General features: G+C 47.5%; 1 protein-coding gene across 2 annotated transcripts in view; it reads right to left on the reverse strand.

Moving 5' to 3' along the window:
- The window catches only part of LOC146209820 (thiol S-methyltransferase TMT1B-like), a 39,253-nt gene that overhangs the window by 1,921 nt on the left and 17,862 nt on the right, over positions 1-19,470 (reverse strand). The window contains exon 2 of one of the 2 annotated variants that reach the window (XM_084604303.1): positions 7,645-7,794. The exons of the other annotated variant lie outside the window; for it this stretch is intronic. Within the exon in view, the coding sequence (XP_084460429.1) occupies positions 7,645-7,794 (150 nt within the window). The remainder of the gene's footprint in view (positions 1-7,644; positions 7,795-19,470) is intronic. 2 annotated transcript variants of the gene reach the window in all.

The following is a 19,470-nucleotide window of genomic DNA, read 5'->3' on the forward strand; positions in this document are numbered from 1 at the left end:
TCCGCGCGGAACAGTGTCTTCGATCGCAACTACAGCTGCCCGGTGAATCGTTCACCAGTTACATTGAGGACATTGTTGATTTGTGTCGCCGCGTTGACCCGACCATGACCGAGGCCGTTAAAATACGTCATGTCCTCACAGGAGTTAATGACGGCGCTTTCAACATGCTCGGTGCCAAAGGCCCCACTACGGTCAAAGAAATATACGACCTCTGTCAAAGCTACGACGAACTCCGCAAGGAGCGTGTTTTGATTCGCCAGTCTCAAGCATCACTTGCTGAACTTGCCTCGGAGAGGGAGTCATCTAGCCTCTCTGAAGACATCAAGGCTTTTGTACGGCAGGAGGTCGCGCGGCAGCTGTCTCTGCAGCCATATATTAAGGAGTCGACACCAACTGGCCTTGTTCCGGAGCTTCGCCGTGCAATCCAGCAGCATGTGTCTGAAGTCGTCCCTAATCCTGTTCCTCAATCAGCTCCGGTCGCACCCTCAATGCCGTACCCCACGCCCACAATGTCATCGTCCGGCGTTGCGCCACTGAGCTACGCTCCAGCATTCGCGCCGGCTCCTCCTCAAGTATTGCGTCGCACGTATGCCGAAGTCACTTCAAGTCCACCGCCTGAGCCAGCATATGCCTATGCTTCGCCCCCCATGCGGTCCGCACCAACAGCTTTTGCTCCCCCCTTGCGTCAGACACCATCTCCATGGCGCACTGCAGACAACAGGCCTATTTGCTACCACTGCGGCATCCCTGGACAAACTACACGCTACTGCCGGCGCCGAATAAATATGGCCTTTGCTGCACGGCCTGCGCCACCTTATTTGGCCCCTAGTTCCCCGTTCCATCGGGTCCTCCAACAGCATCCCCCGATCCTCCGGACTTCCTGCCTCGTCGTTCGCCATCAGCACGTCGCCGCTCCATTTCGCCAATGCGCCGACGACCCGCTACTCAGCCGGAAAACTAACCGCCGCAGTTCGCGAGGCACGAACTGCGTATTCGACAGAATTTCGAAGTCCTCGTCTTAATTTCGCGAATGTTACTGCTGTCATCGTTGAAGGTGTTTATACTCTTGCGCTCGTCGACACCGGTGCCGCTGTATCAGTTATCAGCCAAAAACTCTGCCGCTCCCTCCGAAAAGTGACTACGCCCCTCGAGGGACTATAGCTTCATACCGCATCCGCTCACAGTATACAGCCGACAGTCGTCTGCACTGCTCGCGTCGTCATTGCTGCAGTCTTGTACATCATCGAATTCGTCGTCCTCCCCACATGTTCTCATGACGTCATTCTCGGCTGGGATTTCCTGTCCAAGCATCATGCTATCATTGACTGCGCCAGTCCTCAAGTAGAGCTCATTGAATCGAGTGATGCACCGTCTGATGCCCTGCTCCACGAGCCGCGTCCTCGTTTTGCGGCCAAACTCCTCGTAGCTCATGACACAACCATCCCACCCGTTAGCGCTGTTCTGGTTCCCCTCACTGCCTCTTTTACTACCGCCGCGACAGTCCTCTTTGTGCCCTCTAACGTTGTCTGCCGCCGCCGCCACTTGCCGCTGCCGTTTGCCGTCCTTGACATGAACAACGGCGCTAGCACACATCTGGTAGCCAATCCTCTTGCGTCTCCTGCTATGTTGATCGAAGGGGAGTGCCTTAACCGCATCGAGCCCGTGGACCTTCTGTTCGCCTTTGATGATGAGTCGTTCCCTGTTTGCCAAGTTGACGCCTTGACCCCAACTCGTGTGGCTTCCGATCCGCTACGACGGGACCTTTTTGACCATTCTGTAGACAGCGCTCTAGAGCCGCGCCACCGCGAGCAACTTCTTGATCTTCTACGCCAATTCCGCTCCTCCTTCGACATCCCGCAGTCTTCCTTGGGTCGCACGACGACCGTTTCCCACCTCATCGACACTGGCGCTCATCCACCTCTCCATCAGCGGCCATATCGTGTGTCCCCGACTGAGCGCCGTGTTATTGCCCAACAAGTCGATGACATGCTCCAACGCGGAGTAATTAGAGAATCCTGTAGCCCATGGTCTTCTCCTGTGGTCCTAGTTAAAAAGAAGGATGGCTCCATAAGATTTTGTGTTGATTATCGCCGCCTCAACAAAATTACTCGTCGTGATGTGTATTCCCTCCCACGAATCGACGATGCCCTAGACTGCTTGCAAGGCGCAGAATTCTTTTCCTCACTCGATTTGCGCTCTGGATATTGGCAGGTGCCCATGGCAGAGGAGCATCGCGCTAAGACCGCCTTTATTACTCCAGACTCACTATACGAATTTAATGTTATGCCATTCGGACTCTGTAACGCCCCAGCCACATTTGAAAGTATGATGGACACTGTACTGCGCGGCCTAAAATGGAACATCTGTTTATGCTACCTCGATGATAGCGTCGTCTTTTCAACCGACTTCCCGACCCACCTGACTCGACTTCGCCAGGTCTTCACCTGCCTAACCCGCGCCGGTCTTCAACCGAACCTCAAAAAGGGCCGCTTCGGTGCCCGCCAGCTCACAATACTCGGACATGTTGTGTGCAAAGATGGAATTCTGCCTGATCCTGAGAAGCTCCGCGCCGTTGCTGACTTTCCGAAACCGACCACTTTGAAACAACTGCGAAGCTTCGTGGGCCTCTGCTCGTACTTTCGTCGTTTTATTCGCAATTTCGCAACCATCATAGCCCCCTTACACAGCTCTTGAAAGGCACCCCTAACCTCTCCTCTTGGTCGCCAGCCTGCGATGATGCATTCGCGACACTGCGCAATTTTCTGACGTCACCGCCAATCCTTCGCCATTACGACTCTACTACACCTACAGAACTTCACACCGATGCCTAATCTATAATTGAAACAATGTTATGTCCTTTAAGTCACTGCCTCATGTAATGCCTCTCCAATGGGGTTTTTGGCATTATAATGAATAAATAAACGAAATAATAATATTAGAGGCTTTCCTCTAGACGGGGACGGCATATAGTAAAGTAGTCAGAAAGTCTCGGGAGTATCCCTTTTCCACGGTATACCCTGCGGGCGTGTTGGAAGCTAGAGGTGAGTAGTAGGCAGCTCCACTATAGTTTAGCTAGTTGGACGGATCGGCGATGGGGTAAGGAGGTGTCGACAAATTGGCTATGCTGAGTGGAGCCGTCCGAGAGCGTTGTTTTAAGTAGCCACCTTAAAGTCACTCAGCATGACTGTTGCAGTGAAAGAGGACACAGATAGTGCAAAACCATACCTTGTTGAAAATTCTCCGCTTTTAAAATTGTCATATTCTATTTCTACTACGTGTGTACACTTACTTTAGGTTTCATATACTTTCTTTCTAAGGATTTATTTATTCACGAAGGAACGGCATCACAGGCGAATTCTGAAATCAAAAACCTGCATCGAAAAATTTCTAAGAGCGATAAATCTTTTTTACATCAACATTGTGCTCTGGTTTTAAAGGAAACCCATCTCTTTGCAAACAATTTTGATCGATATCATGCCACCCAGACAATGCTGCGTGCCCGCACCGACACTTCCGCACAGAAAAGGACTCGGCCATGGATGTCGGCTGAAACCAGTGCGGGCTGAGAGACCCAGACGAAGCTCGCCGTTAACTCGTGTAGAGAGGCAGCACCATGGCTTTGACTATGCCAAAAGCAGCTTAATGTGCGAGGGAATGACACTGCCGGGCCATCGTCTACAGAGAGACTTTGCCGCCATTGTGCAGCGAGAAGTGGTAAGCGTAGAGAAACAGGAGAGTTAATTTGTGCGACTTTTAATCGAAGGTACACTTTATGCGGAAAAGACATGAAATAGAAAATCATTACCTTGAATATGCATTTCACTTAAGTACTTCATCGAACCAGATCACAAAAGGGTCCCCTAGTTTGGAAGTCGCCTCCTCTAGCACCGTAGTAAGCGAATTAAATATTCCAGGGGGCACTTCAGACCACTAAAGTGCGATGAGGCGAAAGCCTTTATAGCGCTGTGGTTGTTTCTTTCCTGTAAAACAATATGAAATGCCGCTTATTCCTGCTTGACTGCACCTGATTCAGTACACTGTGTGGTGGGGCGTTCAAAGAAGTGTGAAATGAAAGATGCAGAACGGACGCCTGGGTCGTACGTCCAATGGAGTCAGCTTCGTATTGCGTGAATCACCTGGTTGTTATCTTGAATGTCCGCATTTGACGTCATGATCGGATGTGACGTCTTGATGACGTCCGTTCTGGTTTTAAAACACGGCCAGATGCGACGTCATGTTAGCGTCATGTGTCACGTAAAGATAATGGCCGATGATACCACCAAGCGGTGACAATACTACCTCAATTCTGGATCGGATACCCAGTGGAGTCAGTGTGTGTGCGAAAACGTTTGTTTCCACCAGAATGGAGGCCCCCAGTAAGTAGGCCTAGGGGACGGGGGCCGGGACCTCCGCGATTAGAGTCAGGCAAAGAGGTCAGGGGTCCTTGCGGCCTCTTCCGCCAGACGGATGGCTTGGTCTGGGCCTATCACGTCCAGAAGGATGAGCGACAGGACGATAAATGTAAACCATTTGGGGAGAGAGGGATCCTCAACCACGTATTTTGGGAATGCGCTAGCTCCCCAGGGCTAAGACAAAAATACTTAGTAGAGAAGCCTGGGAAACCCTCCTGCGGAGCGATGACCCAACTCTTCAGAAAGAAGCCGGCGGGGTAAGCTTCGACTGGTGAGGTCGTCAACGGTAACCAGATATGACGTCAAGATTACTCCACTTCCAGTCACTTGATGACGTAACAGTAAGTAATTACAGCTGATGCCAATATCACTATTATAATCAACTGCCACTGTCATCAGCAGGAACTACCATTTTCATCATCCCTATCATCACTAACTGCACGATCCCAAAATAGCGCTAGCTATCATTACAGGTTACTATCTATCACTAACTAAAGTTCTTAACTGACAGCTTTAAAGATAAACAGAATCCTGCGGAATCTCGCGAAGAAGCGTGGCATTTCTCGCACCGCAGGCACGCACGCATGGAAGGACATTCATAAGTTTATAAATGCTTATTCTTCCACCGTGTTTATGCCCTAATAATCTTAATAATCATGAGTCTCCTCTCCTTTCCCTAAATTGATACAATCATGTTTCGATGGAGGCGAAACGATGTAGAGTCCGTGTACTGGACGATGTGAGTACACGTTAAAGATCCCCAGAAGGGTGAAATTACTCCGGAGCCTTCCACTACGGCACCCATTTCTCTCTTTCCGCTTTCACTCCCACAATCCTCCCTTCCCTTAAACCACGATTAAGGTATTATGTTGTGACAGGTACCGCGCCTCTCCTTTCCTGTGCACCAAATATTCATCATGCAAGTGCCCGAAACAAATGTAGAAGCAAGGTATACGAGCATTTCTGCATCCTTTGATTTCATAATTGACGCGGGGGAAAAGTGGCGCGTATGTGGAATCTATTTTCGCCCGACTACTACTGTGTCGAAGTAACCGCATTCGTTCCCGATCACCGGCGGCTGCCGCGGCAAGGAGTGATTGTGATAATACAATAGAAAATCGAGTTAGTTGACCAGACGACATGATGAACCACGCAGCAGAGTAGGTGACAACAAATAGAAGGGTCACACAGACGCCCACACCCACATAACCAAGAACGATGCTGCACTGCCAACTGATTTTTTGTGCACCACCACCTTCTTTCTTCTCAACTTCAAAGAACACACCACTTATCTTTCATTATCCTCCTAGTGATCTAAAAAGTATTTTCTTCGATAAGAAAACAGAAGGCGTGATAACGCAGTCATCACCTGCCAAAGATATCGCCCAGGCTTCCAGAACATCTCTCGTCAATCTCTCCTCATTCCTCCTCAAAGCGGCTACTTTATTAAGGTCTGCTGGGGACTTTTCGTTTTTACATAACTTACAGTCCTTGCAGTGCAACGCAAGGTTAGTCCCGGACTTATCCAAAATTGCAGAGGCATGTTCTATCCTGTCGTTTATGCATCTCCCGGTCTGGCCGATGTATTTCTTGCCACAGGACAAGAGAATCTGATAAATTATCCCTTATATGCTTTCAAAATATCGTGTTCGGTGCGCTGTTTTACATCTTGCTTTATTATCGTTCCCATTTACACGCGCACTCCTACTTTAGCTTTTTTGGGAGCAGTAGAGAAATTAAATAACAATGCAGAGTAATGCGAAAGCAAGGATGCTGCTGTTGGTTGCTTATGGTTGCTTCTAGTTGCTTAATTCACTTCTCGTCTGCCCATTTTAGTCTTCGGTACTTTAAAAATGCACGCTAATCTCTTTCTATGCCCTTTTTTGGCTGTACTTCCGGTTGCGTGACATCACATCCTCTACCTCACAGTAATTCACTTCTTGGAGATGAAGGAAGGGCTCCTTTTCGGTGGAAATAAAGTTTTCATTCATTCATTCATTGTTTACCCATTTTAGTCTTTTGTGCTTTCAAATTGTGCGCCAATCCCTTCTATGCCCTTTTTCAGTTCTACTTCAGGTTGCATGACGTGACAACCTTGACGACATATCCACTACGGCACCCCTTTCTCTTTTTCTGCTTTCAGTCGCACCTTCCTCTCTTCCCTTACGGTGTAGTTCAGGTGGAAAGATCCCCTGGTGGTCGAAATTACTCCGTAGCCCTCCACTACGGCTCCTCTTTCTCTCTTTCCACTTTCACTCCCATCTTCCTCCCTTCCCTTACGGCGTGGTTGCAGTGTCCACAGAAAAACAAGTGAGACAGTTACCGCGCCTTTCCCTTCCTACAAATAAATCAGTCCACAGGACGTGTGTGACAGATATTGCGCTTTCCATTTCCAGTGCCCCAGTTATTCTAATTATTTACCTAATTAACTTATTGGCCTAATTATTTTTTCGCTCGCAACATTACGTCACCCCTATCGAATGACACCACTCATTAACATCTCCCACTCCTCAATTACAACTGCTGCGGACACGTTCTGCGGACACGCTCTGCGTACGAAAGCTTGTGAACATAGCGAATGCCTTAGGGGATCTTTAACGTGCGAGCTGAGCCACCTCCGCTGCCTCGTCCAAACAGAAGAGAAAATAGAGAAGGAAAAAGAAGAGGGAGAGCTTAGCACTTTAGCAAGAATAATATGAACGCCGTGTTTTTTTCCAAAGGTGCAATTTTGAAGTAGTCGGTAGGCTAAGTATGGTGCCCAGCCTTGCTCGGCGTTCCGACAGGCCCCTCGCGAGTCGGAGATAATTGTTGTAGAATCAGTGTGGGTAGCTGCCAGCGCAATGGCGACCTCCTCCGCCTCTCGACTACTGTTCCCAAGGATGCGAGATCGAATCGCGGCCTCGGCGGCTGCTTTTCGATTGAAGTGAAAAGCTACGCGTCCGTGTGCTGTGCGATATCCGTGCACGTTAAAGAAACCCAGGTGGTCGAAATTGCCTGGGTCCTCCACAACGGCGTCTCTCATAGCCTAAGCCGCTTTGGGACGTTAAACCCCACAAACCAAACTAAACCAATTTCAAACGCCTCTTGTGGAGGGCATTAAACTATCCCTACACACTAGATTTAACTGTAGCTAAACCACCAGCATTTTTTTTTTGCCATGCCTTGAGAATATCAATTACAAATGGGAACAGATGCGTCTGCTGTCTCATGCCGTGGTTTGAAGAACGCTCACCTTGACGAGGACCCGCCTGCACTCCTGCAGAACCTTCTCTGCGCTGTCCACGGAACACAGTAGGTGAGTTACGATGACGGCGTCAAAGTGGTGGTCAGGAACGCCGCGCATATCCTCTCCGTATGCGGTCACCCAATGCTCTAGCTCCACCTGTGGTTTACAATGTTACAATCGTATAAAAAAAACATGTGGCAAGGCGCTATTACAGATACATATATTCATTAGCTCAAAATTATATACGGTGTAACTCTGGTAAAAATAATAATACTAACAATAATTGGTTCACAGGAAACGCGCAGTACCTGTAACACTTGTTCTGTGGACACCTCAGTGCACCGTAAGGGAAGGGAGGGTGAGAGTTAAAGCTGAAAAAAATGTGTGCCATTGTGGAGGGCCCTGGTGTAATTTCGACCACCTACGGATCCTAACGCGATATAGCACAGCACACGGACGCCCCTTCCTTTCGCCTCCATCGCAATAGAGCCGCCGGCGGTCGGAATCGAACCCGGGAACTCTCGCACAGTAGTCGGGCGTCTTAACCACTCTGCCACAGCGGCTTTTTTTTTTTTCTTTATTGCATGAATTGGTACAAATACATCAGTAAAAGATCGTGGTTGTCATGCCCCTTGGCTGACAACCGTGTCTAATGGACTTTCATTACCACAAGTTCGCCCATCAGACTCAAGACCTCCTCCGCAGCATCTTGCTGCTTCAAAATTTCTTTTAGTTTATACACTTGTTCAACAAAATAATCACATACAGATCGTGCACAAACATCACAGTGTCTATAAGCCATCCTACTCCTCCAAATACTGTGAAGGCCCAATAGCATGATGAGGTCATACTGAAAATCATCATTAACAGTTGTCAAGTACCGAATTCAACGTGGCGTCAATGGCAGGTCTTTTTTAAGTGTCCTTTGTAACACATCCCAGTAAAACACCGCATCCCAAAAATCCAGGAACACGTGCTCAACTGTTTCAGGTTTCCTACATAGTAGACAGTTTGAGCCCCAAGGTACAAAAAGGCCCTTTTCTTCCATCCATGTTTTGACTGGGAGGGTTCCTGTATGCAATTTAAAAAAGAATGTTTATACGTTCGGTGAAACAGTCATGTTTTTGAATCGCTTGAGCACGTCTTTCTCTGGGCCTTCACAGAATAAGGTTCTGTACAATGGAGCTGGGAACAACTGTAAAATAAGATCCTTGTGCAGCTGCTTAGGTAGTACTGTCGCTAAATACTCTACAGAGTACCGCACGCGCAAAAACCTGAACGACCACACCACTTCTCGCAGGAAGCGTGACACAGTGTATCCCCGAGCAGAGCATGAAGAGACTATAAACTCTGGAATTGCACTGGACAGCATGATTTGCATGAAGGTGCTCAAGAGTGCATCTTTTTGGTCACGTAGGAAAGAAAACCTTAAAACCATCTGCCGCACATATAGATGCATTAGAGACAACCCTCCGTCTTTAACTCGCCGAAAGAGATTATCTCTGCTAATTCGTTCCCAGTTGGACGACCAAATGAAGACCGCAAATACAAGATGGAACCTTTGTACATTGCTTCGAGCACAATACAATACTTGAAGTAAATACATTATTCTTGCCACCAAAAAGGTATTGCATACAGTCGCATGGGCGAAAATAGAGAGGTTACGTCCCATCCAGCCTTTCGTCCTTTCCCGTATTTCTTCCGCTTTTTCATTCCAGTAATTCGTATTTTCCCCGTATTTGTCCAATGGGACTCCCAAATAAACCCCGGGCTTTGTAACCCATCTTACTCCACAGAAAGGTTCCGGTTCCTCTCCCCATTCCCCGTGGCAGACTCCGAGACGTTTCTTTAAATTAACAGCACTACCAGTCTGCCTGCAATACCTTTGTGTTACTTTCAAAGCTTCCGAAACGCTTTCGCGGTCTTCACAAAAAAGCGCCACATCATCAGCGTATGCCAATATTTTCACTTCACATACTCTCAGCTTAAAACCACGAATGTATTCGTTAGCAGTTACCATTCTACTCAATGGTTCCAAATATATAGCAAAGAGGAGAGGAGACGGTGGACTTCCCTGCCGCACAGATGCTCTTACATATATTCTTTCAGATAACACTTTGTTAATTATAAGCTATTTTAACTCCTTTCAATACAACGGAACCAACACCAACATGTTCCAACAAACAGTACAATATTTCATGAGACACACGATCAAATGCTTTTTCAAAATCAACTTGAACCATGGCCACTCTCCTGTTTAGATCATCGCAGCACTCGAACACACTACGTGCTACATGAATATTATTAAATATGCTTCTGGTCTTTATTCCACATGTTTGATGAGGTCCAACAATATCTTTAATAATGTATTGCAATCTCTTAGCTAACACCTTCATCAAAATCTTATAATCAACATTTGTTAACGTGATCGGTTTATAGCCTGTTACTTTAAAAGCATGGCTGGCTCATCAGTCTTGGGAACCAAGACCGTATGCGCGTTGCTAAACGACGGTGGCAGATAACCCACATCAAAGCACTCCTTGAGAAGCCTATAGAGTATGATAGATAACTAACTTTTGAGGCTCTTGTAAAAGGCCGCACTCAAACCATCTGGGCCCGGGGACTTTCCGACATTCAATTCATCAATGGCTCTTCCTATTTCCTCCACACTTATTTCGTTCTCTAACTCTTCAGTAACTTCTTTGCCTAATATTGACATCAGAGGCAAAACGTTATCTCTAAACCCATCTTCACTTGGTTCTTTGCTCGAAAACAGCTCACGGTAATGCTCCAAGAAGGCGCTCGTACTTCCGTCTTGATCATCATGCCTCTGTCACCGTTATCTCGTTCGTGCGCGCATATCGCTTTTCATCAGCGAGGGCTCGTTTTGTTGGCGTCTCGCCACCGAGAGATTTTTCCGTGCGCGCTCTAATCGCAGCGCCTCTGTACTTCTGGGCATCCAAAGCTTCTAGCCTAACTTTGACGCCTTTTATATCATGCATGAACATACCCGGCATTCGTTCTTCTTCACGCCCTAAATATTTTAAGAGCTCTTGCAGTTGCTTTTCTTCTTTCTTTTCCTCGTACTTAATAGTGAAATAGCGCTCAATTGCATTCATTTTAACCTCCTGTTTAAATCGTTCCCGGGATTCAATACAGCCTGTTTCGCTCTCAAAAAAAAAAAAAATCAATGCTTTCCTTAACTTTTCTTAAAAATAGTTCGTCTTCTATAAGCCTCGAGTTTATTTTCCATAAGTCCCAGTTCATTTTTTATTTACACTGCTTCGTTCGTCCCAGCGTGACCGTAACTAAGCAATGGTCACTAAATGACACTTGCTTCACTTCATACTGTTCACAGGTAGGCGAAAACTCCGGCGACACATATATTCTGTCAAGTCGCGCGTGACTACTACCTTGAAAATGTGTGAAATGCACACGTTTCTCACCGTTCACCAGGACTGTTACGTCTTCTAAGCTGCACTCATTGAGGACACACTTCAGCAGAGTCCACTTCCGGCTTCCGTGGGAGACGGACGTGTGATGGCAAACTCTGAGCGTGCTTCGTTATTTATTTATTTATTTCAAAATACTGCAGGCCAATATTTTGGCCCAGGCAGGAGTGGATATACAAGGCATTAAAACAACAAATAAAAATAAAAATCAAAACACGGGATTAGAGTAAATGAACAAGTCAACAAAATACAACACTGTATCATTAAAAAAAATGCAACTCTAGAGCTTTAATGAAATTGGAAGACTGGAGAATGGCCTCAGGAAGACAGTTCCAGTCGGAAATGGTCCGTGGAAAATGGTCATGTCTGGCCGTGGATGCGGCGAATGACGCCCACCACTGGGCTATCGCATGGTTCTACCTACGTTTCCTTCGGGAGAAGCAATGAAGACAACGGTTTTCCTTCACTGTGATATTGCCGGCCGGCCTTATCGCATACAGGATTTTCGTGAGCCGTTGGAAAAGGCCAGTGTACTACTATACGTGGCTGGCATTGGACCCTTCCAAATGTCCCATATCTGGATGCTGAAGATGAAGACTGAGGAAGCGAAGGAACGCCTGCTGAAACAAGGCGAGCTGGAAGTGAAGAGACGCTACTGCGCGGTCATCGACCCGAAGAAGCGTGAGTTGGTTTTCAGGGTGCACTGGGTGCCGTTCTACGTTTAGAGCGAAGCGGTACAGAGGGCGTTTGAAGACTTTGGAGATGTGAAAGAAGTCATGAGCAGTGGAACAGCCCGGGTTTTGAAGAGGCCGAGTCGACAACTCGGCTAGTAAAAATAGTGCTCAAAGAGGAGCTTTCGATCGATGATTTGCCCCACATGTACAAGTTTTACGGAGGGCTTGTGTTAGTGGTGGTGCCTGGACGGCCACCAATATGCTTAAGATGTAAGAAGACAGGCCACATTCGACGTGATTGCCGCACTCCGAGATGTAGTTCGTATCATATCTTCGGGCACGACCGGGAGGGATGCGTCCGCACGTATGCCCGTGTGGCCACGGGTATTGTGCCCCTCAAGACGACGGGAGCGAGTTGATCATGGACCAGGAGGAACTGGAGAACGCTGGAGCCCTGCCCCCTACAGGATCCGGAGAGGGACCTGATGTCCAACAGCCGGAGCACACCACCGGCGGAGGGAAGACGCAAGTTAGCGAACCCGCTGCAGAAACGACTGGAACGGGGGCGGAGGCTGCAATGTCGTCGGATCAGCCAACAGCGAAAAGCACTTCGGAAGGCAGCGTTGCTGAGTCCCCGTTGGATATGACAACCGTCTCCATGAAGAGATAACGAGACTACAAAAAGGTACCAGCTACAGAACGAACTGCGTCGACTAGAAAAGCAGTGGAGGGTGGAAGGCGCTAAGAAAGGCAAGTTAGCCTTATCGCAAACCGCGTGCGCGGTCCTCGTCGCTCACTCGCGACGAGAGACTGAAGTGAGCCCTTAGTCATTGGTTGTTAGCTGGGTTTAGAGCATGGCTTATTGGAAAAAACCGCTAAAAGAGGGTACTCTAAACGTCCGAGGGCTCGCCTCGAGACGGAAGCAAGTGCAGTTGAACCGTTTGTTGAGCGAACTAGATTTAGACATCGCAGCCATACAAGAAACAAAGGTTGAGGATGAGCAGCAAACAGATAATATGGTGTTTGGTTTTCGGTCGCGCTTCAATGTTTGCGTAAGCCATGCAGTCGGTTTGTCGGCAGGATGCTGCCTTTTCCTGAGGAAAAGTGTAGGCATAGCAGTGGAGCAAGTAATAACATGTGCAAGGGGGCGTTTCGTCGTGTGCGAAATCAATTACGAAACCTGTGCGGTGAGGGTGGTGGTCCTGTATGCACCAACGACACAAAAAGAACGGCGCGACGTTTTTGAGCAGTTGGTGCCTTACCTTGAATGCAGTCGTGCGCTTATATTTCTGGGAGATTTCAACTGTGTTGTAGACTCTAAGGATCGTTCGAATAGAAATGTTGGAAAAGACCAAAGTGCCGAATTGCTGAAGTGTGTCTCTACCACAGCGGCGGGGCATTTAGCTATGTTAATCACAGAACATCGTGCAGGAGCAGGACGTTTTGACAGGACTGTGTTTTGCTGTGTATCGATTGTTGAGCGTTATCTTGCTGTGTTAATCCGGAAGCCATGGTCCCAGACCACACATTGCATGTGCTTCTGAGAGACGGCCTTATAGTAATACTTTTATTTGCGATGGCATTGGGTATGAATCACACTTTGTAAAATAGTTTGGCGATTGCAATTTCGTGGTCATTGAAGCAGGCCAACCGGAGGTGGATGTGTTTCTGACTTAATTGGTTGTCAGGAAAGCAAAGGCGCTGTATCTGTCACACTTCCTGTGGACACCTGATATCGGCTTTACATATCGGGGTTCTGAGAGCACAAATAAAGCGCAGTTGATACCCTGGCTGTTTCTCAGCGGAGATGTGATATCCGTTCTTGTGAGGCACCTTTGCTCTGTGAAGATGCTGGTCTGGTGCACATACTGGTCGCCAGGTTAAAGACTGACGCCAAAGAAGCACATCCCGAAGGTATGCCTTCAAATGAGTGTTTCAAGGGTTGTTGAGATCCTACATCCCACAGAGTCTCTATACAAAACACAGTGTTGATGTGCAAAAATACTAAAGGCGAACGCCTGATACAGAATGAAAAACGTATTCACAAGAACAATGTGGCTGGTTGGAGGAGTTGGTTGGCATTATTATAAGTATTCACATACTCTCATGTAGTGGTGACGGTCTCTGAGCGGTGAGAGACGCAGCGAGTGGTTTCCAAAAAAAAAAGAGTAATTGTGCTTACAAGCGTACGCTAACAAATGCGCACTCGGCTGAAGCGATAGCAAAAAACTGCTTGGCGGTCATCGAAGAACTGAATGCCTACCATCGTGAGCTCCGCTTAATTCAAACTTGGCAAGGCATCACTCAGAACAAATGTGATTAGTAACTAGAACTATCTTGGAGAATGTAGAAGCAAATATATGCGGCTTCGATTGATCAACATAATGCTAAAATCTGCCATTTGCTACCGGGTGCCGAGAAGATATGCACTGTGGGAATTTCTCCTCAGCAGACGGTAGCAGATAGTGTAACTGCTGTGCTCCAGCCGCAAACACGTTTTGATAATCAGCAAACACTCTACATCCATGCTGGTGTTTGTTCATGCGTGAGTTCTTTTGCCGGCCAGTTCTACGTTTGAAGTCTCCTTAGACGAGGGACACCCGCGCGCTGTGTCTCCTGAAAACACTTTATTATAATGAAACAAATGATTGAGACAAGTGAAGAGCGCTATATAGAGGCAGCGCCGAAAAAGAAAGGTTGCTTAGAAAACGTGCTACCAACTCACGGTACGACCACTTCTCGGTAAATCTTCTTGGGGTGTAGCTTTCGCACCGTAAAGCGTACGTCGTGCATTGATTGAGTCCTCGCTACCGGCTATACTTTTACTCACTGCCTTACCTACAACTTATCCCCCACCTTGATTGATTGGTTGATTGATTTATAGGAAGGGAAAGGCACGGTAACTGTCTTACTTGTTTTCTGTGGACACCGCAACCGCACCGTAAGGGAAGGGAGGAAGGTGGGAGTGAAAGTGGAAAGAGAGAAAGAGGAGCCGTAGTGGAGGGCTACGGAGTAATTTCGACCACCTGGGGATCTTTAACGTGTGCTGACACCGCACAACACACGGACGTGTCTTGTTTCGCCTCCATCGAAACGTAGCCGCCGAGGTCGGCTTCGAACCCGGGATCTCCGGCACAGCACTCGGGCGTCTTACCACTGCACCACCCCGGTGGGGCTTCCCAACCTTCCTCAGTTTTGTTTTTTCATTTTTCTTTTTTGTTCTCTCCTCTACGGTGTTTTCTGCAGCATGCGGAACGGTTTGTTTTCCCAGCCAATGCCAGCAACCTGGTTTTCCCGCTGCTTTCATTTGACTCGCGGCGGAAGCCTTTGGCAGACTGCCTGACCTTGTGCCTGACTTGCTTTGTGTGTATTTTGTGTGTTATCTTTTTGTTTTTATGTACACGTAATGCGTTGTTTATGTATCCTGTCCAATTGCTAGTGCTATAAGAAGTAAAGCAAAAAGCACGTACCGTCTTTGCCAAAAGTAACCAGGCTGCGGGTTTCAGTTCTCGGACGAGTTGGAGAGAATTCGTACCACTTATGAAGCTAGAAATATGTGAAAAGTAAAGGTGAGCTCCTGTCCTCACTTATTAACAATTTGTGATCGTCTGAAATTAAATGTTGGCTTCAAAATACAAGCGAGAAGCAAAACATGCAGCCTGGTTACTTTTGGCAAAGACGGTACATTCAGTTTTCAGAAACGCAGGACCTCTGCCAGAACGTCGACATAAACACAAAAGTGGAAGCAATATAAAGCATTTCTTGACTCGTTTATACATGCATAATCCCTCCCACACACAGGCACAGGTACAGAGAGATATTGAATATATATAAGACGTACATACATACATACATACATACATACATACATACATACATACATACATACATACATACATACATACATACATACATACATACATACATACATACATACATACATACATACATACATACATACATACATACATACATACATACATACATACATACATACATACATACATACATACATACATACATACATACATACATACATACATACATATATACATACATGCATACATACATACATCATCATCAGCCTGATTATACCCACTGCAGGGCGAAGGCCTCTCCCATATTTCTCCACTTAACCCGGTTCTGTGCTAGCTGCATCCACTTGACCCCTGCGAACTTCTTAACCTCATCCGCCCACCTAACTTTCTGCCGCCCCCTACTACACTTTCCTTCCCTTGGAATCCAGTTTGTTACCTTCAGCGACCATCGGTTATCCTCTCTTCGCACTACATGTCCTGCCCATGTCCATTTCTTCTTAATTTCTACTAGAATGTCGGTAACTTCAGTTATTTCTCTGACCCACTCGGCACGCTTTCTATCTCTTAATGTTACGCCTACCATTTTTCGTTCCATAGCCCTCTGGGTTGTCCTCAGCTTAAGTAGAACTCTCTTGGTTAGCCTCCACGTTTCAGCTTCATAAGTGAGTACAGGCAAGATGCAACTGTTGTATACTTTCCTCTTGAGCGATACCGGTAAGCTGCTAGTCATAATCTGCGAGTGTTTGCCAAATGCGCTCCATCCCAATCTTATTCTTCTTGTTATTTCCTTTTCGTGGTCCGGATCTGGGGTTACTACCTGTCCTAAGTAGACATATTCGCCTACTACTTCCAGTACTTCGCTACCTAATGTAAACTGCTGTTCCTTCCCGAGGCTGTTGAGGCTGTTGAGAAGACCTTAGTCTTATGCAAATTGATTTTCAAGCCTACCTTTCTACTTTTCCTGTCTAGGTCATCAATCCTTATTTGCAGTTCATCCCCCGAGTTGCTTAGCAAGGCAATGTCATCAGCAAATCGCAGATTACTGATGTATTCTCCATCTACCCTTAACCCTAACTGCTCCCATTCCAAGTCTCTGAATACTTCCTCTAAACAAGCTGTGAATAGTACTGGGGAGATTGTGTCTCCTTGCCTAACACCTTTCTTTATGGGAATTTTGTTACTTTCTTTATGCAGAACTATGGTTGCTGTGCAGCCACTATATCTGTGCAGCCACTATAGCCGGGTGTGCTAATCTCCAGCGTATCCTACCATCTGTGTAAATAAACGTCGTAACAAGTGTGGTGGAGTTTGCGGGCTACAGATCACCACGGAACCTCTCCTACTTCGCCGGAGCAGAAGAATTGCTGGGCTACCCCCCCTTCGGGCGGAGATGGCGCAAGCAGATGGTTCAACGCAGCCCACGCCAGCAGCTCAACCGACCACCGCACAGCCTTATCGGGAACCCCGGCACTTCTATGGCAAGCCCGGGGAAGACGTGGATGACTGGCTCACCCACTACAATCGGGTGAGCAAATACAACCGCTGGGATGCGACTACCAAGTTGGCGAACGCGGTATTTTTCCTTGAAGAAACTGCGCTAACCTGGTTTGACAATCATGAAGCATCTCTTACCACCTGGGATTGCTTCATGGAAGAAATGAGAGCGGGATTTGGTGATGCCGATGCTCGAAAAAAGAGCGCCGAACAGACTCTGGCTCAAGGAGCGCAAGTACCGGGGGAGACCTGTACAACTTACATAGAAGAAGTCCTCAAGCTATGCAGAATAGTTGATGCTCGGATGACTGAGGAAGACAGAGTGGGTCATCTCCTGAAAGGAATAGCGAAAGACGTGTACAACTTTCTTATCTGCAGGGACGATTTGAATACCACCGCTGATGTAACACGACGCTGCCGCACGTTTGAATCTTTCAAGCGACGCCGTATCATTCCGAAGTTTGGTCGGCTGCCTAATGTGACAACTGTCGCTAGTGTGGATGTGTCTGAAGCGACAAGCCTGGCAGATACAATTCGCCAGATGGTCCGCGAAGAGCTTCGGAGGCATCAAGATATTGGCGGCCACGTCAGACCCGTCTACAGTGGCACCTCTTCGTCAGACAATAGCCCATCTTCTACCTGTTGTGCTCCCCCTGTTACGTCTCCTTCGGACACCCGATACTCTGCTGCTCATCGCCCGAACATCCAACCTCTTACCATCAACGCCTACAACAGCGAGCACTCTCGTCCTCCTCGTCGACCACATCCACAGCATGAAACGTTTAATACAAGCGACGATGAGCCTTATTCATCAAGCGAACGTGAGCCGCCAGTGTGTTATGCTTGTGGAATGATCGGCAACATTTCCCGCTTTTGCCGCAACCGTCGTCCGTACCAGCAGTATCGCCGACAGTGGGTGAACTCCCGTACAAGGCTTCCTGCTGACAATGATGATTCATATAGAAGAACACCTGGCCGGAATGAGTACAGTGCAACAGCTAGCCGACAAGAACGCAGAATGGTGCTGAACCGAAACGAATCACCGGCCTCTGACCGTAGCCTGACACCACCATCTCGGCGCCTACGACGCTCCCTTTCTCCCCGACGAAGGTCGCCACCTCCGGGAAACTAGTGTGTGCGGCCGATGGAGGTGAGGTCGCAAATGATTCTAGCTTACCTATGCCTCTGCCCATTTGGATGTTAAAAAACCGAATTGAAGTGTTTGTGGACGGTGTACGTGCTATGGCGTTGTTAGACACAGGTGCAACTATTTCTATTATAAGTCTCGCTTTTAAAAACTGCCTTGGTCGTAAAATTATGTTTGCTTGGGATAGTGCGACAACATTATGTGGTGTTGGTGGCGAACCGCTTAACCCACTTGGAGTCTGTTCCGTGAATCTTGTTATCGCCGGCCACACATTCCGAACTGAATTCGCAGTACTTACTCGATCAACGCATGACGTAATTCTTGGACTCGATTATCTGGAGCAATGTGGGGCCACTCTCGACTTTCGCAATGCAGACATTTCTGTGAGCACTCGAATTGAATCTGCTTTCCGTGAAAATTCGCGGACCCATCCTAGCACGCTTTCGGTTTCGGAAGACATAGTCATTCCTGCAATGTCAGCAGAGTTTATACGAGTTGTTAGTTCCAGCTGTGCCAGTGATGCGTTCGACTCTGTGGTTGAACCACTCACCCTCAACTGCGCGAAGAAAAGTATTCTGATTCCCTGCTGCATCATCTCAGTCATGAATGGCCATTCTTCTTTGTGGACGACTAACTGCTCTATCGAACCTGTTGTATTACCACGTGGTCTAAAACTTGCCAACTTTGACGAAGACACTTTTGAATCAGTGGCCGTGCTCAGCACAGAGAATTCCCAGCCTACCGCATGCTCAGAAGAAGATGAGACAAACTTTCTTGCCATGATTAACAAATCCCTGCCAACAAGTGACCGTTACAGTTTAGTGGAAGTTCTGGCGAAACATACTGCGGCTTTCGATTTCTCTCGGGAATCGCCACCACGGATTTCCATTTCCCGTACTCAGCACCGAATCAATACAGGAATTGCTGATCCGATCCGCCAGAAGCCTTATCGTGTATCCCCATCAGAGCGCCAAACAATCGAAGAACAAGTTCGTGACATGCTGCATAAGGGCATCATTCAGGAATCGTCCAGTCCGTGGGCTGCCCCTGTGATTCTAGTCAAAAAGAAAGATGGCACATGGCGATTTTGTGTTGATTATCGACGTCTGAATACTGTTACCAAGAAGGACGTGTATCCCCTGCCACGTATTGATGACGCCATTGATTGCTTACATTCCGCCTCCTATTTTTCCTCAGTCGACCTGCGATCAGGCTATTGGCAGATCCCCATGCACCCGGAAGATAAA

The sequence above is a fragment of the Amblyomma maculatum genome, chromosome 1, assembly GCF_055883805.1.
Source record: "Amblyomma maculatum isolate TAMU_Amacu chromosome 1, ASM5588380v1, whole genome shotgun sequence".
Classification (NCBI taxonomy): Eukaryota; Metazoa; Arthropoda; class Arachnida; order Ixodida; family Ixodidae; genus Amblyomma; species Amblyomma maculatum.